The sequence below is a fragment of the Malaclemys terrapin genome, chromosome 16 (genome assembly GCF_027887155.1).
Source record: "Malaclemys terrapin pileata isolate rMalTer1 chromosome 16, rMalTer1.hap1, whole genome shotgun sequence".
NCBI classification, from domain to species: domain Eukaryota; kingdom Metazoa; phylum Chordata; order Testudines; family Emydidae; genus Malaclemys; species Malaclemys terrapin.
In genome coordinates this window covers 1440733-1468161 of record NC_071520.1, presented here as the reverse complement: position 1 = coordinate 1468161, position 27429 = coordinate 1440733, and the positions used below count along the sequence as shown (strand labels likewise).

The 27429-nt window shown below is 47.6% G+C and overlaps 1 protein-coding gene across 9 annotated transcripts in view; it reads left to right on the top strand.

Moving 5' to 3' along the window:
* Positions 1–11802, top strand: part of MTMR3 (myotubularin related protein 3) — a 208135-nt gene extending 196333 nt beyond the window's left edge. For 4 of the 9 annotated variants that reach the window (XM_054006287.1, XM_054006285.1, XM_054006286.1 and 1 more), the window contains 4 exons: positions 3009–3119; positions 3659–3747; positions 6269–6295; positions 9177–11802. In XM_054006287.1, the coding sequence (XP_053862262.1) occupies positions 3009–3119; positions 3659–3747; positions 6269–6295; positions 9177–9348 (399 nt within the window). In that variant the 3' untranslated portion in view covers positions 9349–11802. Of the gene's footprint in view, positions 1–3008; positions 3120–3658; positions 3748–6268; positions 6296–7441; positions 7500–9176 lie in introns of all 9 variants that reach the window. The other 5 variants (XM_054006291.1, XM_054006292.1, XM_054006289.1 and 2 more) reach the window with 5 other exon arrangements.
* The last annotated feature ends 15627 nt before the right edge of the window (positions 11803–27429 follow it).

The window sequence follows — 27429 nt, the reverse complement described above, 5'->3', positions numbered from 1 at the left end:
AGATGTGGCCTACACTAGGCTCAGTAGTGGTGGTGATTTAGAGTTGTTATGCTGCCTCTGCCACCCAGGGATTTCCCTTACAAAAGGGGAGTCTTCAGGTGCCAGTAAAGCCAGCTTTTATAGCTTTGCCACATTAAAGCTTCTTAAAGCAGCTAGAATAGACCTGAATCTTGAGCATAGTTTGAGTGTAGTATGTTTGCTACAGCTAGACTACATCATGTATGTAGTTGTTGCAACATTATGGATACTATAAAAAGATTACAAATTGTGTAGTATTCACAAGTTTGTAATTGTAAATATATAATCTGTAGGTAAAGCAAATACATTGGGCACATGTGGGTGTGGTGAATTTTTAAATTCCCTTCAATCCTCCTCCCCTTACCTATTTTTGCCTACCCCTCCTGTTTGAATTAAACTGCAGTAACAGGACTTCAAAAAAGAAGCCAATGCACCTACCTCACTCTGCTTCTTGGCAGTAGCGTAGCTTCAAAAATCTAACAGCAGGAGCCACTGGAACTTTGAAGCCCCACTACCACCAAGCAGCTGTGTTTGTGGTGTCTTTTTTCAGAGGCCTGTCAGTTAGTTTAGAGAAGGGAAGTGAGAAGAGTTAGAGAGAGGGAGGTGGAAAGCAGCGGAGAAGGAATGGGGGAGGGGATGGAAAGGATGAGGATGGTAGGGGAGGCATAAGGGAATACTCAGATTGTAAACTCCTTGGAGCAGGGACCATGTCTTCCTATGTGTTTGAACAGCACATAGCACATTGGGATACTGATCCTGAATGAGGTCTCTGAACACTACCACAATACAAATTATAATAATAATGAAAACTTCACTCTCTATACACACATGTAGTGTGTCAAGTATCAGAGGGGTAGCCGTGTTAGTCTGTATCCACAAAAACAACGAGGCCTCTGGTGGCACCTTAAAGACAGATTTATTTGAGCATAAGCTTTCGTGGGTAAAAACCCCCACTTCTAGGTGCCACCAGACGCCTCGTTTTACATGTAATGTGTATATTTTGTACAGCTACAGAATTATAAAAGATTTACATTTACAATATTTACAGGTTTTACTCCTGGGGGGAATTCTGTGCAAAAAATTAAAAATTCTGTGCACAAAATGCTGCATAATTTATTTGTCAAAATAATAATATAGAATCACACCAGTTTCAATTATTTTGAATATTGTCAGCAACTATGTCTATAACAATACAGACAACAACAAAAATTCCCCCAGGACTAGAGAGTTAAAGAAAACCCTACGACAACCCAGTTCCTGCTTCTCTGCGCCTCCAGCCAGGGACCCAAACACCTGCACACCCCTCCTCCCTCCCCCCAAAGCCCAGCCACAGGGTGCCTCCACAGCCCAGACATCTACATCCCCTGCCCCCCAGAGCCCAGCCATGGGTCGTCCCCCAGCCCAGACATCTACACCCACTGTTCCGAGCCCAGACACCTGCACCCCAACCCCCCAGAGCCCAGCTGCAGGGCACCCCCAGCACAGACATATGCACCCCTTGCCCTCAGAGCCCAGCTGAGAGGTGCCCCACATCCTATACACTCACACCCCCAGAGCCCAGGGATCCAGAGAAAGAAACACCCTGATGCTGGGTCCTGGGCTTGTACGGAGTTCCCTGTAGTGCGTTCCATGTCCTTCTTTCAGGGTGTGTCGGGGACTGCAGCTGCCAGGAACCCTCCAGCTCCTCCTCCCCCTGGCAGTGTCTTCTATTTGCAAGCTGGGGAGCTGGGCTCTGCTGGGTCTAGTGGCCCCTAAAAGTGGTGGCCAGCAGCTCTGCAGAACCATTTCTATGAGGGAAAAAGGAAATTCTGTGCAGAACATAAATTCTGCATTGCACAGTGGTGCAGAATTCCCCCAGGAGTAATGTTTATAAGCATTCTTTGGAAGTCGCAAAAGGGTCTAGTTGACAGAGGGGCTGGATAGTCCTAGGCGCATTCATTGGGAAAGACTTGCATGAACTTCTTGGGCCACTGAGGTTGCAGCTAATATAATAATTGCTAAATGCTGATTTTGTGACTGCAAGGTCTGCTGAGCATCATTCAAAATGGTCTTTTCTCATTAGCTGGAGCTTGGGTTCTTGACAGAAATGTGACCCAATTCAAAGTATTCTTATTGAGATAAGGGCCTTCACAATGTGTAATGTATGGGCAGATTGAAATGGATTTTCAAAAGCACTTAGGTGCCTATCTACATCTTTAGGCATCTACATACCTTTACAAGCCTGGGTCCTAGTCTCTATCTTTTATTTCTGCCTGGTCTTGATAGGTATATTCTCTAAGCTAGCATCAGAGGTACCAGCTCTCCAGCACTGAAAGGTGGAGAACAAAAGTTCTTGAATCTCTCATGTCTGGAAGAGCTGTCATGTGTGTCCTTTGACCAAAGTCAGTTGAAATAAAGTTCAACCTGGCAAGGACGCATCAGTCCAAAGACTTACTTGTGGAAGTGGGCTCTAATCCTTACCTCTACATATTTGATTTTAACTTGCATCTTCCCAAAGGAACTATCAGAAGCAGCAAGGCATACATATTATAAATATTGTTTTTTAAAGTGAAAGAACTTTGGAAAGGAGATAGGGCTGAGAAATTGGATTGACAGGGTACAGCTGTGAAATTTGTGAGGTGCCCACTGTTAATCATTTGCTATGTGTCCGGAAACTTGCACATACACTGCAACAGGTAGATTTTAACCCCATGTCCAGCATTAAAGGGTTAACAGTTTCATTCTGTCCTGTTGCAGTACACCATTACACAAGCAAGCTGCCTCACTTGTTGCACATTTAGTCCCATCCCAGATAGAACTCTTGTCTGTACTGGCACAACCTAAATTATAGGTATGTAAGTATATCTGACCTGAGCCCCTCCAGTCCAAGCATAATCTATCTTTTCCTAGCAGGAGGTGCACAGATTCCCCCTTCCCAACTTTTTACTTCTGGTTCGTGTGGAAGTGGGAGTATGTGCAGGTTCTGTTCAGCTGTGTTTGTTTGCCAACAGACTTCAATACCCGACTCGGAAAGCAATCTGGATCAGAACTGCTTGTCTCGCTGCAGCACAGAGATTTTCTCTGAAGCCAGCTGGGAGCAGGTGGATAAACAGGACACAGAGGTACAGACTAAATCTCTGTCTGTGATATTGCTCCCTCTTTCCTTCTGTTAGGACATGATCTCTATAACATGGTTATACTACAGCCCCATGGTCACACCAGTTCTTGTAAACTATCCCCCTTGCCCTCACTTATCTCTAACACTTCAGATATCTGTGCCGAGGAGCCCTCTGCAGTCAAGTGTCTATGAACAATTTTTGAGAAACCATGAAAAGACAATAGCTGAAGGAAACCTGGACTAACACGTTCCCTGTAAACATGTTTGGCTTGGGTACCTTTGAAGTATAGAAAGAAATCAGTGAGCTATAAATTAGGACTTCTTCTCTGCGTGGCTGGAGGGAATTTGGTGGATCACTTTCCAAGGAGAAGATTTGTGTCTTCTCTTTCTTTCAGTATTGCCAGGATTGAATCTGTCCAGTTTAAGTAGCAGGGGGCACGTGTCCGTGTCTGTGCTCTTCATGGGCTTTATACGCTCAGTCCAGACTGATTTTTCAAGGGCTGTCTCCTTGACAAATTTGTCTTTGTGTTCTTTGTTTCACAGGTGACACGATGGCTTCCAGACCACCTAGCTGCACACTGCTATGGCTGTGACAGTACATTCTGGCTTGCCAGCAGGAAGCACCACTGCAGGTAACCTGTTCATAGAGAGTTGAAGGTGAAAGGGGAAGCAGCTGAACAGCGAGGCTGTCCTGAGTTGAACTGATCATTCTGTTTCTCGTAAATTAGGAAAGACTAGGAAGGATATCTGGATAAGAGAAATTCTAGAGTAGGAGGACCATATGCACTGCTGAAGCAAGGAATCCGGCCTTCTTTGGGAAAACAAGGCTGGTTTTGCTCTTGGGTCCCAATTTATTTGCAATGTCTATTTCAAAAGCCAAACCTGCTATCAGCTCCATACCCGTTCAAACAGAGTCAGCCTTCCTTTTCCCTTAAATTGTGATTCAGAGACAGTCTGCTCTTTGCAGGCATATTTTTTTAAGTAAATGTAAATGTTATAAAATATTGTCTAAACCTTTTCCCATTCAGTACAACCAACATAGGAATCACATCTTTTTCAGTCACTGGCAGGGAGTCTGCTACTTTCTGTCTCTTTGTCCTCTGCTCTGACAGATTCTGGAAGGGCTTTATATGTAAATACCTGTCCATTCAGCCTATCACCCCTCAGTGGGACCTCATTGCCATTACCTCAGCGAAGAGGGTTGGCAAACTGTGGGCCATGATGGGAAAACCCTCCGTTTACCACATTCCATAAATACAAGGTTTCAGTGAAACTACATCCCAGATTTCTTCCAAAAGTGGTTTCCCAATTCCACCTCAACCAACCCATCCATTTACCTACCTTTCCCCCAAACCACACGGCTCTCATGGGGAATGGCAACTCCATTCCCTCCATGTAGATAGGACCCTGGCCTTTTACCTACAAAGGATGAAGCCATTTCAAAAGTTGCCCAGGCTATTTGTTTCCGTAGTGGAGAGAATTAAGGGACAGGCCATCTCCACTCAGAGAATCTCCAAGTAGGTCTCAGGATGTATTATACGCTTCTATCAATTGTTGGGATGATCCCCACCTGAGGGATATGAATCCATTCCATGAGACTGCAAGCATCAACCACAGCTGCACTCCACGTCGTGCCCCTTGTACACATAGGTAAGGCAGCCACGTAGAATTCGGTACACACCTTTTCCTCTCACTATACTCCAGTATATGATTCCGCAATGGACTCCTCATTCAGCATTCGGTGCAGTGGTCCTCCATTCCATGGTTCCGTCATCTTCCTCGCTCCTGCCTCCTATATAGGTACTGCTTGATAATCACCCTCAGTGGAATACAATAGGAACTGTCACTCAAAGAAGAAGAGGAGGTTACTTACCTGTAACTGGAGATTCTTTGAGATGTGTGATCCCTATCTGTATTCCAATCCCACCCTCCTTCTCCTCTGTTGGGGATCTGGTATGTCTACAGTGGAGAAGGAACTGGAGACGCGGTCGGTCTGCCCTACCCTTTATCGCCTCAGGCGAAACTACAGGGTGGCACAAGGGCGCATGAGCAGACCAACGAGTAATACTACTTAGAAAAGCTCCAGCTCTGGGCGCATGGCGCATGCGCATAACCCTCAGTGGAATACAGTTAGGGACCACATATCTTGAAGAACCTCCAGTTACAGGTAAGTAATCCCCTCTTTATAAATCATATTTTCATGCTTCAGGGAATGAAGGTGTATCCCTATATTACTGAATCCCATTGTTGGATATATCGGAACAGACAAGATGATCAGAGAAGATAGCACTTAAACAGATGGTGATCATCTGTTTTTGATGCTGTATTGCCCTTTGAAGCAGCAATGAGTTAAAGCATCTGCTGTGCTTTGTGTCCATTTTTATATTTTGTTCTTTTGAGAAGATGAACAAACCCAGTAAAGAATGACTAGAATAAGTTGAGCAGTTTTGATTTTCCCAAGATTCCTCATCTGTGTGTGTGTGTATATGTGTGTATATATATATATAACTTACAGCTTCAGATGAAAAGTATAAATAAAAGGTATTAAAATTACATACATCTGACATATTTGGGGAGAATTGAGCTCTGCTGTTTTCCTTTGTCCTTTCTCTAGTGGGTTTGCTTATTTTAGTTATCCATTGCAAAGCGTTTCCCATTTAGCACTGACATCTTGCTTCCTCTGTCTCCCTGGAATCGCTTTGCCACTTAGCCTACAACTTTCCAGGCCTAGGCTCTAGAGGGCTCCTGTTCGGTGTGTACACAAGACATGCCTAAGGACCCTGGGAATTATAATCCCTTCAGGGATTCAAGTTTTAATGCAAATTGCCATTTAGTTCCTGCATTGCATGCCATTCTCAGAGTTTCCAACCTGGTTGGAACAGGCCATCCATATTGGTTGAGATAGCTTTCAAGGGACTAGTAAGAAATAAGTGACCTACAACAAGAAGATCAAATGTTTTCATATGTTAATGTTTCATTAATCCTACTGCACAGGGTGGACCTGCTCACCCTGTCCCTGTGAGGGCAAAAATGAGGTTGAAAACCACATATTCTGTACTCTTGAGCAAGTTAAAGAAACTTCAGTGTCCCTTGTTGGCACCATTTGTGTCTTTTACTAGTTTCCCCTCTGAGCTCTTTCTCCCCTCCCTGCAGGGACATTGAACGTGTTGATCAAACCTGGTGAGCATTTGCAACAGCCTCTGTCTGTTGTCTATCTGCATTTCTTTGATAACTTTTCCAAACTAACTTTATTTCTCCCTGCCCTCATCTTTGTTCTTCACGTGTCCAGAAAACACCAGAAATGAATCCTGAGTGGATAATACAGCCTGTCAGGTGTTTAGTTTCATATGACTCTGATCAAGCAGCTCTTTCCACAGAAAGGCATTTAGGACTCAGCTTTTTGTTATGTAATCCACATCACAGTTCAAACTAACCCCCACTTCAGTGAGTCATTTGTTTGAGAAACAAGAAACAAAATTCAGACTGAATATAAGGCATACATTTTTAACAGTGCAAGTAATTAACCCTTGGAACAACTTACCAAGGTTCGTGGTGGATTCTCCATTGACAATTTTCAAATCAAGATTGGATGTTTAAACCAAGATTGGAATTATTTTGGGGAAGTTCTACAAGGGATTATTCAGAGGATCAGTCTAGATGATCATGATAGTTCCCTCTGGCCTTGGAATCTGTGAATGCTTCACTTCTAATTGCAAGGAGCAACCTACAAATTTAGTTGTTACCAGTTTATTTTGAACCCTTTTCCTTTATGTCTGAGTATTTTGTGAAGTGTGAATGATATAGGAGAGTGCTGGTGTGGCTGTGCCATTTTATCAGTAGTAAAAAATACCGTGGGGGAAGCAAGTAAGTAGAGCCTGGTGGAGAAAGGGTAAGGGTAGATGTTTATTACTTGGCAAGAGAAGGTGGGAGTGATAGCAGGTTGTTGGGAAAGCAAAAGTCAGGTCGTCTCTCAGAGGAGGAATATGACATTTTCCATTGAGCCTCTGGTGTCTGTTAAAGAGGCAAGATGGATGAGATTGAATGAACCTCTAGCAAAGTACAAGGCCCTTCAGGAGTTAGGGGGAGAACCCTAAGAGAAAACAGATCAGGTGTGTGAGACAAGCTGCTGATCTAAACAGATTTAAAAAAATGTTTTGCTGCTTTTCTCCAGAAAACCATTTTGTTCTAGTCTGTCAAAAGTAAGTTTCTGCTGGATAATTGTCCTTTCTGAAACAGAGCTCTAGAATATCTGAACTGCTTTCCTGCCGGGCTTCTCGGTATTGCATTGCATTAAACTGTTTTCACTCCTGCGGTTTTTTCTAATAGCAGTTTCTAATGGAGTCCATACGAAGACTTCAAAAACCACTGTACGAGTCTAGCCAAAGTGAGTTTCCTAGTGCTAAGGTTAGAGCTTTATAACCAGAAGCTGCTGTGCAGAGCTGGGGAAATTAGCCCATTGAGGTGAGAAATGGGATTTCCCTTTGCTGTCTGTCACTCCACCAGTTACTAGCATCAGGAAATCTTGTCTCCTGGCATTGAAAGATTAATCAAGGCTGCTAGACACATTCAGACTTTTCTGCCCATCAGTCTCTAGGCAGCAGGAAATCAAGATCTCCCCCCATAAGCCCCTACCGGCACAAAATCCTAACACCAAAGAGTTAATGAGAAAAACATAAGCCAAGCAGATAAACTCTGGAAACTTCTGTGTAAAATTTGAAAATTTCAGGTCCCTGAAGTACAGTGTTAATGTCTTAATAATGCCTGCCTAGTTTGGAGGGCAGGGGTGTGAACTATAGTGCTCATCAGCTTAGAATGATCAGAGCCAGGATTTGGGCGGGTGGGGGTGAAAAATTTAATCATTTTCAAGATTCCAAATTTATCCATGACTCCCCTGAGGTGCATGAGCCAGCATGCCTCCGCCAACTGACACCTGACAGGAATGTGTATAAGACTGCTTGTTCTGCTGCACTGTTAGTGTCACTTTCTAAGCATGGAATACATGGCTGCTCATCCCATGGCTTTGCATGGTTCTGGTTGATTTTCACATTTTCTGTGTGCGGAAGTATGATGCCGCTATGGTTCCACTGAGCTACAACCATCGCAGCACAGACCTTTATTGGATCTTGGAGGTAGTGGGTAGACTACATTTGTTAAAGTTTTATCGTATTTTTTCTGGCCCATTTTTAAATCTTTCAAAGCATATACGTGTAAGAAACAAGAAAAAAGGCTTAGTTACCCCTTTGTACTCTCACTTCCCAGAAAGGAATACTGTAGTGTTAGAGGATTATGGGGACATGGAGCCTTTAGGTCACTGTTTCAAATATGGACAAGATTGGTAGTAAACAGAAGCTTCACCATCCAACAGCTCTTTGACCTACTTCCACTGAGTTGGGGGTCTCAGTCCAGTTCCTAGTGCACCCCACAATTGAACATGAGGATAAAATTTTCAAAGTCACGTGACTTAGGCTATATCTACACTAGCACGTACTGCGGTGTAACTTATATCACTCAGGGGTGTGGAAAAAGCACCCCCTTTCTCCCCTCTTCCCCCCCCAAGCGATGTAAGTGACACCGACCTAAGCATCAGTGTAGACAGCACTGTTTGTGGGTTACATTAGGGAGCTTACAACGTTGCAAGCTGCATCAGTGCAGCTCTGCCACTGTAAACCCTCTAGTGCAACTGTAGCCTTAAACACCTGTGAGTCCCACTGAAAATGGGACATAGCTGCCCAAGTCACTTGGGGTAAAATTTCAAAAGCACCTAAGTCTTAATAGAGGCCAGTGATTGAATCACAAATGGGAGACTCAATCTCTTATCTGCTTTAGAGGTGGTCCCATCAGTGGTGAAACACAGGGGTGTGGTTGGAAGGGGAAGCTTGCCCTGTCTCTGCCTCTGCTCTGTTGTCTAGAGAATACCTGCAGTCTCCAGGGCTATCAGTCTGACCCCTTTCACTAGCACTTCGTTCACCTGCAGAGGCACACTGTAATATTAAAACTTGTCGCGCTAAATCAAATTGCTTCTAATTGTTTTTTCTTCCTCTCTTTCTGTTCTTGATCCAAGGAATTGTGGGAATGTGTTTTGCTCCAGTTGCTGTAACCAGAAGGTGCCAGTTCCCAGTCAACAGCTCTTTGAACCCAGCAGAGTCTGCAAATCTTGCTACAGCAGCTTGCATCCCAGTAGTTCCAGCCTTGACCTTGAACTGGATAAACCCATCGCTGCCTCTTCAAATTGAAGCTCCAGCCTAGAAGGAAGGGTGAAAAAGACCATGTTGACTCTTCTCCTAAACAGACATGCTTGGTGGACAGAGGCTGGTAGGACTGGAGAAGCCGTGCACTTTGGAGTTTGGGCATGGATCACTGCTCAGAGGGACAGAACTCTAGGACGTACCACTGGATTGTGGAATTCTTCTTTTCCAGCTATTCCCCCCTTTCCTTTTTATCCTGTTGGGGTGTGTGTGTGTGTGTGTATATATATATATATATATATATATATATATATATATATATATATATGTATGTATTTGTTTTGTTTTGTTTTTCTGGAAGACTGGGGAGGTGGGAAAGGGGCTGGGCCCAGGACCAGGTCTCCCTCATTCTTCTAGCTGCACCACCATTGAACTGTGCTGCAGACAGACTTCTCAATTTTATGGAGGAAAGGAGAGGAGGGGAATCAGTCCAGAGACCGCGTGCGGAGTGTGAATACCTGTCGTGTCAGTGCTAGTGCTTTCAGTCACTCCTGTTACTTCCAAACAAGAAACTGCTGTTTGGGAAACTGTTGCTGCTAGAAAAAATGGGAATCTCTTTCCCAAGAGAGGACTCTTCCTCTGTTCTTAGAGTGGGTTTAGTTAGCCTCACTGCGTAAAAGGGGAATCAATCACAGATTACCATACTCAGCGGCTCTGTATTTACATATGTAATCCACATCTTTTATTGCCATTAGCCAAGCTGGCTGTGGCTTTGAGTGGAAACACCTGGACACCTTTGGCTAAGGAAAGTATGTGCTTGTTTAAGGGAAGTGAAAGGGAAGGGCATTGAATGGCTTCCTGTTCAGGACTGGTTTTACACAGGTGCTTCTATATAAGGTTCTGTAAATGTAACTCATCATAAAGAAAACTGTGTCAGAGAAATTAGTAGACCTTTAAACTACTACCCTTGTCCCATTTTTTTAGAATAGTTTATCCAGAATACAGAGCTGGTTCATTGATCGGGCACTCACTGTGGTGCATTCAAACATAGACTGAATGTCATACTGATGATCAGACTCACACTTTAATGAGAGATTTCAAAGCAACTATAGAATGGCTGTGATATCTTGCTGAGTAAAATTTCACTGGCCTGAGGCTACCAGTCAGTGAAAATAAGTACACTGATGCTTGTCATGTCTGTGGAACATTTCCTCCTTTTCATTCTGTGATCTGTATACTGTAGACTTGATAATCCTGAACAAGCATATAATCAAGAACCAAAACAAATCATGGATCCTCCCCTCCCCCCAATTTGAAAGCTACTTTTAAAACCACCTCATTAAATTGTGAGTCTTTTGAATATCTATTTCTTAATGAGACCATTTGGTACTCTCACACACCCTTTTCCTTTTGATACAGTATGCTTAATGCAGTTTGGAGAAGGAAGAAAAGTACATTATAATGTATAATATATTATCTAGGCTAAGCTGTGACAGCTTCTACTTCTGACATGCTCAAGTAGAACAGATTCCCTTGGAGTATGTAAAAGTTTCTGAATACAAAGGTGCAAGGAATTATAATGGGTCTTGGGCTAGAGGGGTACTTGCCTTCAGTAGAACATCAAAATGACACCTCCTAGAGTGAACTTCATAAAGAGAGAAGCATCTCCGAATAGCTGGTAGAACCTTAGGGGAAAGACATGTCAAAGTATTTTATTTTTGATGTCTGAACTTTTCACACTGCTTGTGAAAGGCGCATACACTGCTGTAGTGTAAGCTGAAGATTTACAAGATGAAAATGAATGTTCCAAGATGCTGGTTTAGCATAGGAGCCCATGTGCTTAGAGGGCAGGATGTCTGGTGACAATGCTCTTTGGGCTCCTCCCTGGTACATGTTTTGAAACACTTGGAAATCATCATCAGGGGAAAAGCAAAGAAAAATCTAGGGTCTCCAATTCGAGTTTTATCGAAAATGAATTATTCCTGGGAAAATGCAGTAAAAATCCTGACTAGAACTGCTACAGTGGTTACAGTTCCAGGTACAGCTGAGAAGGTTGGAACAGAAACCAGCTCCTATCTCTCTGGTTTTTCCTTTGAGGCTAGTGATTAGAAGCTCGACCTTAGTGGACATGGTGTAGTTCTACACACTAACATTGTGTGGTTTTGTGGTGCAGAGTCCGGAATAAGTCAGATTCTGCAGTTCCTAATGACAGGTGCCAAGAGGTTATGATACGGGTTTTTTGGGTATGTGATATATAGTGTGAATGAATGCTTGCAGCTCTTAGTCTTTTATGATCAATGAAGCACTTTTTTATTAATATTATTTTTCTTTGTATGTAAAGGGGGAACCGATATCTCTCCATAGTTGTATATATAACCCTTCTCTCCTAAGGAGGAGTAAAGTGCTCCTATATTTTTCATTTTTGTCAAAGCAAGAAGTAAATACTTTAGAAATGTTAAATATATAAATAAAGGTGAATAAAGTTTAGAGTTTTGCATGGGAGCATTTGCTAATACACTTCCTAATTTATTTTTCTTGCTGTCCTTCGTAGGTGAAATATTTGAGGTTTAACAGAAACACCAAGAAACCTTTCATAAAGGAGCTTGTCATAAGCCTCCTCTTGCTTTCTTTTCCACTGAGAGTCTTTGCAAGGAGCACATTGGTGCTCTTAAATTTAGAAGAAAAACATTAAACTTAGTTTTTCTGGTATGAAAACATATGGAGCATCAGGTATTGCTCCATAACAATCAATACAGTTTTCTCTTGGGCAGGAGTACTGGGTGTTAAGAGAGTTAAAACTACCTTTGTACCTCAGATTTCTCTTACCCTGAATGGACCATCAAATTTCAGAGTTTGAGCCAATGACTTTATTACCACAACCACATCAGTGTAGAATGGCCTAGGTCACCACAGTCTTCACATCCGGTTTCAGTGGGGTTTGGAAACAGGAGATCTGTGCATTTCTATCCTCTGCAGTAACCATGCCTTAACATTTACCATTTGACAATGTTGGTGGGGAAGTTAAAGCTCAGTTCTTACTTGCAACCTTTCTCCTTATTCTCAATGTTGATGGTGCAGCTGTGGCTCTTTGGGAACAAACCAAACGGACTCAGGTTTAATGCTGAAAACTCTCTTCATCTCTCCCAAAGGTGGAGAACTCATCTGCTAGTTCTGCAAATCTAACCTACTTAGGGGCCTGAGTAATGTTCCTCCATTAGGGCAGCTAGTTCATTTCAGCACCCCAGGCTTACATACATACCTAGTCACTTTCCATCACACAAACTTCTATTCCTTTTGTTATTATTTTTGTCTTCCATATTTTAAGTCAGAGAAGGGATTATTTTATTGAACTCTCTGGGAGACTGAAGTATTCTCTGAGCATCTCTTGGTTATTTAGGGACAGCCCTGTTCTAGTCACACAGGTGTGGTGCACAGTTGTTTTATAAGTTTTTCTTATTGCCTTTTCTTTGAAAATTAAATAATACTGCAGATTCGGGACAGAGCAGGGATCAAAACCATTGGCTGTATCTCACAGCTTCAAGAACAAAATAAAAAAGCCCATATAATATTGTGCGCTATTATGGGTGCGAGTTTGTCACAGAAGTAATGTATTCCGTGACCTCAGTGACTTCTGCAGTGGCCAGTGCACCTGGCTCAGGGGCAGCTCAGGCAACCCCTGCTCCAGTCACACCGGCCACTGCTGGGGAAGTTGCAGGCCACCGTTTCTTCCCTCCCCTCCCCCTCCCCCCAGCAGCAGCAGAGTTTGGGTGTGTGAGGGGACAGGGGTACGGGACGGGTGCTGGGCGGCGCTTCTTCGAGTGATTGCTCATGTGCATTCCACAATAGGTGTGCGTGCTTGCCACATGCACTAGTGCTGCAAGTTTTTCCCCTAGCAGTACCCGTAGGGGAGCGTCCCTAGCAACCCCTAGAGTGGCGCCTCCATGGCGCGGTATAAGGGGCGCTGCGCACTCCCCCCACCCTCAGTTCCTTCTTACCGCCAGTGAAAGTGCTTCGGAACTGCTCTGTTCCAGTTCTGCTGCAGTTCTCCTCCAGAACCCTTGTTTGTTTGTTCTAATCAACTACTTAACTACCTGTACTTAACTACTTACAGTTAATCTAATCAACTACCTGTAGTTAAGTAGTTGATTAGATTAGTTTAGTGCAGCCAGGCCGGAGCATGACCCGTGCCCTGGGTTGTAAGTAGTGCCACACTTGTAGGCTCCGGATGCCAGTGAGTGATCCGCACACGGACTGTTTACACTGTTTGAGTGAAACCCATCTCAGTGATCGCTGTAAGATTTGCAAGTCTTTCAAGCCTTGGACCGAGAGAGACATTCGGCTCCGGGCCATCCTGATGGAGTCGGCATTGACCCTGACTCCGGCGCGCTGCTCCATGTCGGCACCGGGTGCCACGCTTTCAGTGCACAGGGACCCCCCCGGTGCCATCTACCAGTCGGCACCGCTCCCCGTCCACTGGGCACACCAAGAAGGCTAAGAAGAGGCCTTCGCCGCCGCAGCACTGGAGCAAGACTGGGGGAGAGGCTAGACGTATGTTGGGTAGTCCTCGGTCCCCATCAGCCTCTAGGCCTCCGACTCAGGTCAAGCGGAGTAGCCCTGCCCATTCGGAGCAGGCTTCCCTGGATGTCCGGATGTCCTCCATGCCAGAGGCTCTGCAAGCAGCCCGGGATGTTATGTCCATGCCGGTACCAGGAGCACCGCCAATGTTGGCCCCACAGTCCAGAGGCAAGCTGAACTCTGGGATCTCCGCAGTCGCCCCTGACTCGGTACCGGTCATGGTTGAGGGAATGTTCCCAATGCCATTCGCCACTCAGCAACTGTCCCATGCATAGTCCACACAGTCACCGTTGACCACCATCAAGTTGTCTAGCTGGGTTCTGACTGACAGAGACTGCAGGCACCGCTCCGCCTTGAGGAGTGGACACCGATGGGACCAAGGCAGACGACGCCAAAGGTCCTCATCTCTGAGGGTCTATCGTAGCCAGTTGTGACACGAATGTTGACGCAGCTCCCGTTCGTCGTCTCACTCCAGGACCCCGCCCCGGCACTGCTCCCGCTACCCTGGGTGTCGATCGCCGGCGCCTTGCCATCGCGGATCTGCCCGCCAGAGGCAATCACATAGCAGCTGCTACTGGCAGTACCATTCCTCCACATCAGGATCACGATCTCGTGGTCGGCACCACTCCTGGCACTACTGCTCCTCCTGGTCCAGGAACAGCGGCAGGTTATAGGTCAGCCCGGCCTCCCTTCGTAGTCGTTCATCAATGGGACAGGCTAGCCAGGCCGAACAGCTGGCTTTGCCGGTGCCACAGCAGGTGCGGTGGCACCGGCACAATGGTACAAGTGGCCACCATGGCCCCGACACAGCCCCCAGTGGGGGCTCGTTCAGTGGCCAGAGCCTTGGAACAGCTGTAGGCCTCCCTCTCCCAGCCTCCGAGGAAGGAGTCGGTGGGACATACATCTTCGGCGCTGTGCCCGGAGAGCAACCAGGTGGTGGATCCTCCAGTGCCGGTGGACACGCAAAGTACCGCACCCGCCTTTTCACCCTCCCCTGATGAGGCAATTATGGTCCCTCCTCCCTCCGTCCCGCAGGAGGACTCTAAAGCCCACCAGGAACTATTGAAAAGGGTGGCATCAAACCTCAACCTTCAGGCAGAAGAGGTGGAGGAGCCCTCAGACTCCCTCTTTAACATCCTGTCCACCTCGGTACCGGGCAGGGTGGCCTTTCCACTCCACGAAGGTGTGGCAAAAATTTCAAATGCCTTGTGGCAAACCCCAGCCTCATTGCCCCCCATCTCTAAGAGAGCGGAATGCAAGTATTTTGTTCCTGCCAAGGGGCATGAATACCTATACATACACCCACCCTGCCCCAACTGCCTCGTGATCAAGTCGGTCAACCACAGGGAGCGGCAGGGCCAACCAGTCCCTACTCTGAAAAATAAAGACTCAAGGAGGCTGGATTGATTTGGGAGAAAAATTTATTCGTCCTCGAATTTCCAGTTATGGGTGGTGAGCCATCAGGCTCTCCTGGGCCAGTATGAGTTAAATCTGTGGGGCTCTCTGCCCAGGAGTGGCGCCAGGGTTTTTGGCCCCTAAGCGAGGGTCCTTCCGTGCTCCCATCGTCGGCGGCAATTCTGCGGCGGGGGGGTCCTTCCGCGCTCCCAGTCTTCGGGGCACTTCAGCGGCGGGTCCCAGAGCGAGTGAAGGACCCGCCGCAGAATTGCCGCTGAAGACCCGGAGCGCGGAAGGACCCCCCACCGCCAAGGGTGGCAAAATGTCATCCCCCCAAATCCTGGCACCCTAGGCAACCGCCTAGATTGCCTAAATGGAAGCATCAGCCCTGTCTCTGCCCCGTTTCGAGGACTTCCTCCAGGAGTGTGACAGGAAGGAGTTCAAAGCTCTGGTGGAGGAGGGTAGAGCTGCTGCCAGGACAACCCTGCAGGCAGCGTTGGATGCGGTGGACACAGCTACGTGGTCCATGGCCTCCGCGGTGTCCATGAGAAGGGCATCGTGGCTCCATCTGTCTGGGCTGTCCAGTGAGGCGCGGACTCCTTGCAGGACCTCCCATTTGACGGCAAGGCTCTGTTTGCAGAACAGACAGACATAAAATTGCATGGCCTGAAAGCCTCCCGCACTACACTTAAGACTCTTGGCCTCTATGTTCCGGCTCTAGCTAGACCTAAGTTTAAGCCATAGCAGGCTCCCACCCAGGCCACCCAGTCTAAATACGAGCCCCCTTATAAAAATTCGCGGGACTATAAAAAAATCTGCAGAGGCAGTCCCGGTCTGCCCCCTAGCCTGGGTCCTCCAAGGGCAAACAGGCAGGGAAATGGCAGTTTTGACAGGACGCCCGGGGGCGATTTACCAGTTCACATCAGGGATCCACCTGCAGTTAAGCTTCCCTTCTCCAACTGGTTGTGTGCTTTTCTCCTGGAGTGGTCGCGGCTGACCTCAGATTGATGGGTCCTCAGCACCATCTCCTGGGGCTACACCCTCCAGTTTACCTCTACCCCACCCAACCACCCTCTGTCCCAGTCCATCCTGGGGGACCCCTCTCACGAGGCCCTGCTCGAACAGGAGGTGGGGCGGCTCCTTGGCCTAGGAGCGGTGGAAGTGGTGCCAGTGGAGTTCAAACGCAGGGGGTACTACTCCCGCCATTTCCTTATCCCGAAGATCAAAGGGGCACTCAAGCTCATCCTGGACCTGCAAGGTCTGAACCAGCACATGATGAAGCTCAAGTTCCGCATGGTCTCCCTGGCCTCCATCATTCCCTCCCTGGATCCCGGGGACTGGTACGCCGCCCTCAATCTGCAGGACACGTACTTCCACATCCATATATTCGAGGGGCACAGACGCTTCCACCGTTTCATGGTTGGGCAGGAGCACTACCAATTCACGGTCCTCCCATTTGGCCTGTCCATTGCCCCCAGGGTATTTACAAAGTGTATGTCTGTGGTGGCGGCCTACCTCAGGTGCCGTGGGGTCCAGATCTTCCCCTATCTGGACGACTGGCTGGTCAAGGGCAGCTCCCGGTCACAGGTGCAGGATCATGTGGCGCTCCTTCTGTCCACGTGCACCACTCTGGGCCTGTTGGTGAACGACACCAAGTCCACATTAGTCCCGGAAAGGGCTCATAGACACAGTCACAAAGTTTCCAGTGACAACAGCCGGAGCATGTCTCCAGCTCTTTGCATGGTGTAAAGTATCAGGGGGTAGCCGTGTTAGTCTGTATCTACAAAAACAACAAGGAGTCTGGTGGCACCTTAAAGACTAACAGATTTATTTGGGCATAAGCTTTCGTGAGTAAAAACCTCACTTCTTCGGATGCATAGAGTGAAATTTAGCCGTATGGAGTGGAAATCCATCAACCTCGACAAAAAACTTGCACAGATACAGACAGACATCATCTTCCTCTCCAAATGCAAACAGATGGACATCATACCAAAAGGACTGAAGGTAAAAAATCCATTGCAATCAACATACTACACTGAGTATGGTGAGAGACTGTGCCACACACTCTCAAAGAAACTGAGGAACCACCTGATCAGCATCCTGTACAGCAGACAGGAGAAGATCAAGAATGAGCTCTCAGAACTGGAGACTCTCATACAATACCAACCTTCCACACAAACTTCCACGTGGCTGGACTTTACAAAAATGAGACAAGCCATTTACAATGCACACTTCACTTCTCTACAGAGGAAAAAGGACAGTAAGCTATCTAAACTAATACCTGCCACTGGGAGCTATAACAATGGTACCCTCAACTCATCTAACAACATTGTCAATCTTTCCAACCACACACACAGCCCAGCAGAAGAATCTGTCCTATCTCGGGGACTCTCTTTCTGTCCCACCATCCCCACGAACATGATACAGTTCTGCGGTGATCTGGAAGCCTACTTTCATCGTCTTCGACTCAAGGAATATTTTCAACGCACCACTGAACAGTGCACTGACCCACAGGAACCCTCCTACCAACACTACAAGAAGAAGAACTCTGCGTGGACTCCTCCTGACGGTCGAAATGACAGACTGGACCTCTACATAGAGTGTTTCCGCAGACGTGCACAGGCTGAAATTGTGGACAAACAACCTCACTTGTCCCATAACCTCAGCTGTACAGAACGCAATGCCATCCACAGCCTCAGAAACAACTCTGACATTATCATCAAAGGGGCTGACAAAGGAGGTGCTGTAGTCATAATGAACAGGTCAGATTATGAACAGGAGGCTGCCAGGCAACTCTCCAAGACCACATTCTACAGGCCGCTATCCTCTGATCCCACCGAGGAATACCAAAAGAAACTACACCATCTGCTCAAGAAATTCCCAGCTACAGTACGGGAACAAATCTACATGGACACACCCCCAGAACCCCGACCAGGGGTATTCTATCTGCTACCCAAGATCCATAAACCCGGAAACCCTGGACGCCCCATCATCTCAGGCATTGGCACTCTTACAGCAGGATTATCTGGCTATTTGGACTCTCTCCTCAGACCCTATGCTACCAGCACTCCCAGCTATCTTCGAGACACCACCGACTTCCTGAGGAAACTACAATGCATTGATGTTCTTCCTGAAAACACCATCCTGGCCACCATGGATGTAGAAGCACTTTATACCAATATTCCACATGAGGATGGACTACAAGCTGTCAGGAACAGTATCCCTGATGAAGCCACAGCAAGCCTGGTGGCTGAGCTTTGTGACTTTGTCCTCACCCACAACCACTTCAGATTTGGGGACAACTTATACCTTCAAGTCAGTGGCACTGCTATGGGTACCCGCATGGCCCCACAGTATGCCAACATTTTTATGGCTGACTTAGAACAACGCTTCCTCAGCTCTCGTCCCCTAGTGCCCCTCCTCTACTTGCGCTACATTGATGACATCTTCATCATATGGACCCACGGAAAGGAGGCCCTTGAAGAATTCCACCTGGACTTCAACAATCTCCACCCCACCATCAACCTCAGCCTGGACCAGTCCACACAAGAGATCCACTTCCTGGACACTACAGTACAAATAAGTGATGGTCACATAAACACCACCCTATACCGGAAACCTACTGACCGCTATACGTACCTACATGCCTCCAGCTTCCATCCAAGACACATCACACGATCCACTGGCCATCACATACAGCCCCCAGCTAAAACCTCTCCAGCGCATTATCCACGATCTACAACCTATCCTGGAAAATGATCCCTCACTCTCACAGACCTTGGGAGGCAGGCCAGTCCTCGCTTACAGACAACCCCCCAACCTGAAGCAAATACTCACCAGCAACTACACACCACACCACAGAAACACCAACCCAGGAACCTATCCCTGTAGCAAACCTCGTTGGCTACTCTGTCCCCATATCTACTCTGGCAACAGCATCAGAGGACCCAACCAAATGCCCAAATAAATCTGTTAGTCTTTAAGGTGCCACCAGATTCCTTGTTTTTCTCCAGCTCTTGGGTCACATGCCGGCGTGCACATATGTGGTTCGCCATGCCAGACCCAGGATGAGGCCCCTCCAGCTCTGGTTGTCCTCAGTGTTCTCCCAGGCAGGATGGACAAGGTCCTCACTGTGCCCGAGCCTGTGATTGCCTCCTTACAATTATGGTCCTCCCCGGGGAACATGTTCCGCAGGGTCCCGTTCAGAGGCAGACCCCCGTCGATGGAACTGGTGTCTGACCCATCAGACCTGGGTGTGGAGCCCATGTGGGAGATGTTCAGACCCAAGGTCTGTGGTCTGCAGAGGACCTGGCCCTCCACATAAACGTCAAGGAGCTCAGACAGTCCAGCTGGCGTGCGTGGCCTTCCACTCACGCCTGAAGGGAGGGTGGTCAGGGTTCTCAGGGACAACACGGCCTCGATGTTTTACATCAACAGGCAAGGTGGGGCTCGCTCCTCTGCTTGGAAGCCCTCAAGCTGTGGGACTTCTGTATAGGCCACGACATTTGCCTACAGGCCTACCACCTAGCAAGCGCCCGGAACTCATGGGCGGATCACTTGAGCAGGGACTTCTTCTCTCAGCACGAGTGGTCTCTTCAGCCAGAGGTGGTGCAAAGATTTTTCCTGGAATGGGTAACTCCCCAGGTGGACCTGTTCACGACTTGGCAGACCCATCGATGTCCCCGGTTCTGCTCCAGGCGAGGGGCTGGGATGGGGCGCTATCTCTGATGTCTTCCTCCTATCCTGGTCAGGCCAGTTTCTTTATGCCTTCTCCCTGTTCCCGCTGATCAGCAAGGTCCTGGAAAAGATAAAGACAGACGGGGCCCAGGTCCTCCTGATTGCCCTGGCATGGCCCAGGCAGCATTGGTATGGGACCCTCACAAGCCAGGGCCACCTCCTCCCCCCAACCTAGCGGAACTCCACCTCATGGCGTGGCTGCTCAATGGTTAGGCCAGAAGGAAAGGTTCAGCGCGTCCTCTTGGAAAGCAGGCGACCCTCCATGCACCGAGCCTACTTGGCAAAGTGGTCTTGGTTCTCCCGATGGGCAGATGAGCGGGGGGTTTCCCCCATGGCTACCCCGATCCAGCTTGTTTTGGACTACCTCCTTCACCTTAGAGCCCAGGGCCTGGCGCCCTGGTCCATCAAGGTGCACTTGGCGGCCATATCGGCCTTCCACCCACCAGTGCAGGGCCACATGGTGTTCTCCCATGCCATGACTGGCCGATTCCTTAAGGGATTGGATCGTCTCTTCCGGTACATTAGGCCCCGAGTCCCGCAGTGGGACCTGAACTTGGTACTGGCCCGGCTGATGGGTCCGCCGTTTGAGCCACTAGCTACATGCTCCTGGTCGCACCTCTCGTGGAAGGTGGCCTTCCTGTTGGCGATCACGTCAGCTAGACGTGTCTTGGAGCTCAGGGCCCTGACCTCTGAACCCCTGTACACTGTGTTCATGAGGATAAGGTCCAGCTCCGCCCACATCCTTCGTTCCTCCCGAAGGTGGTCTCCAACTACCACATGGGTCAGGACATTTTCCTGCTGGTCCTTTGCCCCAAGCCCCATGCGTCCAGTGAGGAGCGCCACCTCCACACGCTGGACGTGAGACAGGCTCTGGCCTTTTACCTGAAACGTACAAAGCCATTCAGGAAGTCCTCAGCCGAACACATGAGAGGCCGGCTGATCTCCACTCAGCGGCTCTCCAACTGGATCACCTCGTGTATTCGTACCTGTTACAACCTGACGGGAGTCCCCCCGCCGCCAATTGTGAGGGCACACTCGACTAGGGTGCAAGCCTCGTCGGCTGCCTTTTTGGCCCATATCCCCATTCAGGACAGTTGTAGGGCTACCACATGGTCTTCGGTTCACATGTTCACCTCGCATTATGCGATCGTCTCCCAAACCAAGGAGGACGCAGGGTTTGGCAGGTCTGTGCTCCATCCCAAGTGTCTGTGAACTCCCCACCTCTGACAGATACAGCTTGGAATCACCTATTGTGGAATGCACATGAGCAATCACTTGAAGAAGAAAAGACAGTTACCTTTTCCGTAACTGGTGTTCTTAGAGATGCGTTGCTCATGTCCATTCCACATCCCGGCCTCCTTCCCCTCTGTCGGGGTTGTCTGGCAAGAAGGAACTGAGGGCGGGGGTCCCCAAAACCATGGAGGCACCACTCCAGGGGTCGCTATGGGCACTCCCCTATGGGTACTGCTAGGGGAAAAACATCCGGCACCAGTGCACATGGCGAGCACGCACACCTGCTGTGGAATGGCCATGAGTAACACATCTCAAAGAACACCAGTTACGGAAAAGGTAACTGGCTTTTTTATACAGTTACATATTTGGCCACAGAGAGGCAGTGTTGTCTCACCACTGAAAGGGAAGATCCAAGCCTAAAGACCTCTTACTTAATGCAACAGGGGTCTGGTGATTGCTACATGAGACAGGAAATTGTACAGGAGTGTGTGAAGCTCTGCATGTGCCATCCAAATACCACACTGGAACCTGACTCCCCATGCAGCTGTGTTCAGAGGTGATTAACAAAGATGCGTCTCTTAGGGTGGTGGTGGAAGAGCTGTTCATTCCATGTACTCTAAGGGGAAGCAAATGTTGGCCCCACAGTCCAGAGGCAAGCTGAACTCTGGGATCTCCGCAGTCGCTTTTTCTGAAGCTTGTTATATGCGCCTTGTTTGAAAATATTGACTAAGGGTATGTCTACATTGCATTAAAACACCTGTGGCTGGCCCAGGTGAGCTGACCCAGGCTCCCATGTCAGCTGATACTGGCCAGCTGCAGGTGTTTTATTGCAGTATAGACATACCCTCCACATTCCTGTCAGTGAAGAGAAATGCTTCTGAGTAATTATAAGAGAAACTAGATTGGAGACTATAAAAGCACAAGGGGAATTTTCCGTCTTATATTCTTCCCTGCCCTGTCTCTCCCAGGACTACTCCCCTTTCTCAAGATTCCTTTATGACAGATACTACCGTTTCTCTAACAGACAGCAGGTGGAGGGGGTTCCCTTTACAGCCTCTCAACACTGATCACAATATGACAAGAGTTGTTTAAAAAGTAACACAGACATTTCCTGAATCTGGGGGCTTCTCGTACCAGGCTGGTGATGGTGCTGCAGAGACAAGATTTCCCTGTATTCAGTGTTGTGCTGCAACTAAACTTTTCACATGCTTCATGAGGACAGATCAGTCACAAGAAAACAAGTGTCATTATGGAAAATTAAGAGCCTGAGTCTGTACACCTGTACTCATGTGATTAGTCCTTACTCACTCAAGCAGTTCCATTGACCTAAGTGGATGTATGTGCATGAGTAAGGACTCCTTGTGTGAGTAAGGGTTAGGAGGATCCTAGAACTGGATGTGTGCAAGATTTAGTTTGTAAGTAACAAAGCACCTCAGCAGTAAAATTTGCTACAGATGTCAATAATAAAATACTCTTTGTTACTGGGATATTTCTACTGCCTCTAAAATGCAAGTGATATAAACTATAAAAGCTCTGTGTATGCATAATGGTGCAGAGGACTAGAAAGTCAGGGAGAGAGGTGACACTATCAATATAGTATGTCATGTGACAGTGAGATCACCGAAGAAAGGAGTGATTGAAAGTGGCTGTTTATCTGGTGCTTATTGGGCAATGACAAACTCACAGTAAAATTAGTTTTGTTTATTTACAACAAAATTTCTCCAAGTCTATATAATCTTTGTAGATATGAACAACAGTTTACTTTAAAGTCTCAACTAATTTTCAATTTTATTACAAATAAAGCGAAGATTTTGATATAAAGGGAAGGCATCTGACCACCACAAACATGTTGTTTTTAAACAAGCTTCTGGAGAACCACTTCCACTGTCTGTATAAACAAAAAATTCAAAAGTGTTTTGTTTTTTTAAATATAATGACATTTGCCTTTTTGTTATTTTCTAAGTGCTGGTGCATCCTACTGCTGCCAATGGGATACATACTCTCACTTCCATCCATCAAAGGGTTTACATCTGGCTAGATAGTCTCTACAAAACTCTCCTTGAATTTCACTAATATTTTGCATTCAAAGGATCTCTATGCATGTTAACAAAGGAGGTTTAAGTATCATTACTACCATTTTGCAGATGGTGAACCCAAAGTAGAATTCAAGAACAGGACACGTCTTCTGACCACCAGTTTAGTATTATATCCACTGGATCACACTACTACTTATTTACACAGAGTTTATTTCTGTTTCATTTCAGGCAAATTGCAGATACACATTCCTTAAACAAGGTTCCCCTAAAGCAAGGCCACATATGCCAAGGAGCACTGTCAGAGCTAGAATCCACATTTGAAAAGCATGCATGCATCAACTCTAGTTTCATCTTCTTAAGGCACATTAAAGGAAGGTATTTTACCAATTTTCTTGCCAGAAACAAGCTTCACTTGAACCAACAGGTTTTTAATCCCCTCTAAATAGCAAATTGCATGAAACAGTAGGCCTATAAATGTTTTGAATCATTAGGCCAAATCTAAAGTAAACCTGCAGATCTATAATACCCTTCATCAGCAAGAAGCCCTACCTGAACTTGCAGGTCTGTAACCATTGCCCAGACCAACATTTCTCAAATGCACCCACCACAACCTCCTGGGCGGTGATGGGGGCAGGGAAGCAAAGCATCGGCCCCTCCCCCTCCCTCTTTGTTGCTCCTGGATGCGTAGCCCTGCACTGCCTCTGGAGAGAGTTGGGGCACAACACTGGAGGAGCAAGGTGAGTTCTTGACACACCTTGGAGGAAGCGGGGGTTGGGGGGCAGGCTCCAGTAGTGGGAATTCAGGAACCTGGCTCCGGCCCCAGGCTCGGACCGTGGGGCAGCGGGTACGGACACCCCTCTCCCCTGGCTCTGGCCACATGGCCCCGGCCTCCAGCTGCGGGGCTTCAGCCTCCGGCCCCTGGTTCCAGCTGCGTGGCATCAGGTGCTGGCTCCCAGCTCCAGTCCCGATCTCCGGCCGCGCAGTGGCAGGCGCTGGCCACAGGCATTGACCCCCCAGCCCAGCCGCACGGCAGCAGGCTCCAACCAAGCACGGGACTTTGGGCACTAACCCCTGGCTCTGGTTGCAGGGCAGCAGGTACTGACCCCCAGCCGCAGAGCTTCAGTCGGCTTCTGGCCCCCAGTTCTGGCCATGCCGTGGCAGGTGCTGGCCCCAGTTTCCAGCCACGTGGGCCTAGTGCTGATCCCCTGCTCCAGCTGCACAGCAGTAGGCGCCAACCCACAGCTCTGTCCCCAGGCTCCTGCCACATGGTGCCGACCCCTGGCCCTGGCCGCGCAGCAGCAGGTGCTGTTTCCAGCCACATAGCAGCAGGCACTGACTCCTGGCTCCAGCCACGCGCTCCTGGACTCCGGCTCCGGGCTCTGGCCGTGTGGCGGCAGGCACTAGCCCTGGGTGCTGACCCATAGCTTCAGCTGCCTGGCAGCAGGCTCTGATCCCTGGGTTCAGCCATGCAATTCCTGTCCCCAGCTCCGGGTTCTGGCTGTGGGCACTGAGCCTTGGCCCTGGCTGCATGGCCGCAGACACCAGGCCCTGGCTCTGGCCACGCAACAGTGGGGCTCATCATCCACCCCCATTGCCCCTGGCCCCCGCTGCCTCCCATGCCCTTGTATCCATCTCCCCCTCCCAGGACCCTGCTGCCTTCCTGGCCTCGCATTCACCCCTTCCCCCTCCATTACCCTGGGCTCCTGCTGCCTCCCCAGCCCTGCATCCATTCCCCCCCATTGCCCTGGGGCCCCCCTGTTCCGCACCCATTGCCTCTGGCCCCTGCAGCCTAACCGCTTCGGCCCTCACCATCCAGGTCTTAATGGGTCCTGGGGCTTGCTGAGAAAAGTGATATTAACAAACATGCAAGTATCACTTTTCACAGCAGACTTACTAGCTATCTGTGAAAAGTGATCCTTCTATGTTCGTTAATATCACTTTCCATAGCCTCCCAGGTAGCTAGTAAATATGCTGTGATATTAACAAATATACAAATACCATTTTTCACAGCAAGCCCCAGGACCCACTAAGTCCTGGATGGGGGAGGGGAGGGAGCATTATTTTTGTTATTGACTCTGCCAAAGAACCCTACAAATATACATTACAATGATTTGGATGTGAATCTGTGAATATTTACTTTTTTTCCCTACAATTAATTAAGGGAGAGTTGGTGGCCGCACTTGGAGGCCACCAATAAATTTGTTGTGAGAACTGCTCTAGAGTCAGGTAAAGAGTAGGGCAACAACTAGGTATTTTGGAGGCAGGTGTACAGGACCTCTGACCTCTGGTGTCCGTGTCTTGTCGTGGCAGGATAGTTTGCGTGCTCTAACGATCCCCAGAGTCTGTGTCGGTGGGGGCTTTTTGCTCCTGGTAGGGTTCAACCATGCCAGATTGGTCTGTGGGGGAGGGAACCAGACAAAACAGACACCCTGGTCCTCCAGGTTGGGGGTTAGGCACAAGGCTAACAACCCTGTCCCATAAAAAAACAAAATATGTTATGGAAACAGCAACGGAGAAATCGACCATTTCTATGTGTGATAGCCATTGGGAGTCAATGACCCGTATGACTGCCAGTGGGGAAAGCTGAAAGGAAGCCACTGGCATGAAGACTTAAGTGCTCAACACCAAGACAAAAACCAAACTTGTTTTTTTGGAACGTACAGACAATGTATGAAACAGGGAAGCTAGCTCAGGTCACAGCAAAGATGAGATGCTACAGCTTACACATCCTGGGTGTCAGCGAGAGCAGATGGATGGGATCAGGAAGATTAACAACAGCCTCTGGAGAAACTTTGCTGTTTTCTGGACAGGATGATGGACAACACCATGAGGGTGTTGCCATCCTTTTGAAGAAGGTAGTGGAGCATTCCCTGATTGAATGGAAATCTATCAGCAGTAGACTTATGAGAGCCAGACTGAAAGGGAAACATAATAATATCATCCTCATTCAGTGCTATGCTCCAACAAATGACAGCGATGAAGAAGTAAAGGACAAATTCTACTTTACGCTACAGGCAGAGTTAGAGAGAGTACCACGCCACGACCTAATTCATTAGAGACCTGAATGCCAAGGTCAGGAAGGACAACACAAACAACGACAGAGCAATGGGAAGACATAGGTGTGGCACCATGAATGAAAACGGAGAAAGGCTTGTTAATTTCTGTAATAGGAATGACCTAGTCATCGCAGAACCCTATTTCAACATAGTGAAATTCACAAGCTGACATGGTGTTCTCCAAATAACAGAGATAAGAACCAGATTGACCATATCATGATCAATGGCAAATGGCGACGCTCACTGACAGATGTGAAAGTGAGAAGGGGTGCAGATGTTGGCAGCGACCACCATCTTGTGACAGCCTCCATCAAGCTAAAACTGAGAAGTGTGGGTCCACCAAAAAAGGGACATAGAAGTTATGTTATTGACAAGCTAAAGTCCCTTGAAATACAGAAAGTCTTCATTCTGCAGTTAAAGAACAGGTTTCAAGCTCTTGCAGACCTTGATGAAGAGGAGGGGAATGCAGATGAGGAGATCAACAAGAAATGGGACAAAGTAACAGTAATTTGTAAACAGAGCAGTGAAGCCTGTCTAGGCTACAGGCAAAAGAGAAGGAAGGAGTGGATTACACCCAGCACATGGAACGCCATAGAAACCAGATGAGCCCTGAAGAAAATAGTTTTAGACACAAAATCCCAGAAGCTAAAGGACAAATACCACGAGCAGTAGAGCAAGACAAAGTCAAACACCTTGTGAGAGCGGACAAACGGCATTATATTGATAACACTGCTCTACAGCCAAAATGCTTCTGAAATAAATGTAGCCAAACTTTACTAATTCTGGGTTACGGAGAACGAAAATGATGCTTAAAATTGTTGATTGGCTCTAGTTTTCAAGATATGCTATTGGGTCAGTCTCTACGACCCTTGACTTGGGAATGGCGGAGGATAAGTGAGTTATAAAGGGAAGGGATCTCAATTTAAACCAGAAATGACTAAAATACATCTTTGACTGGATCTATGAATAAATCTATGACTGGGTTTGGACAGTACTTGCTTTTTAGGCAAAACAATGAATGATGCAATCTGAAGCTGACATTGCGTCATACATGATATGAATTGCATCATGGTATTCCTAGAAGTCATGGATGATGC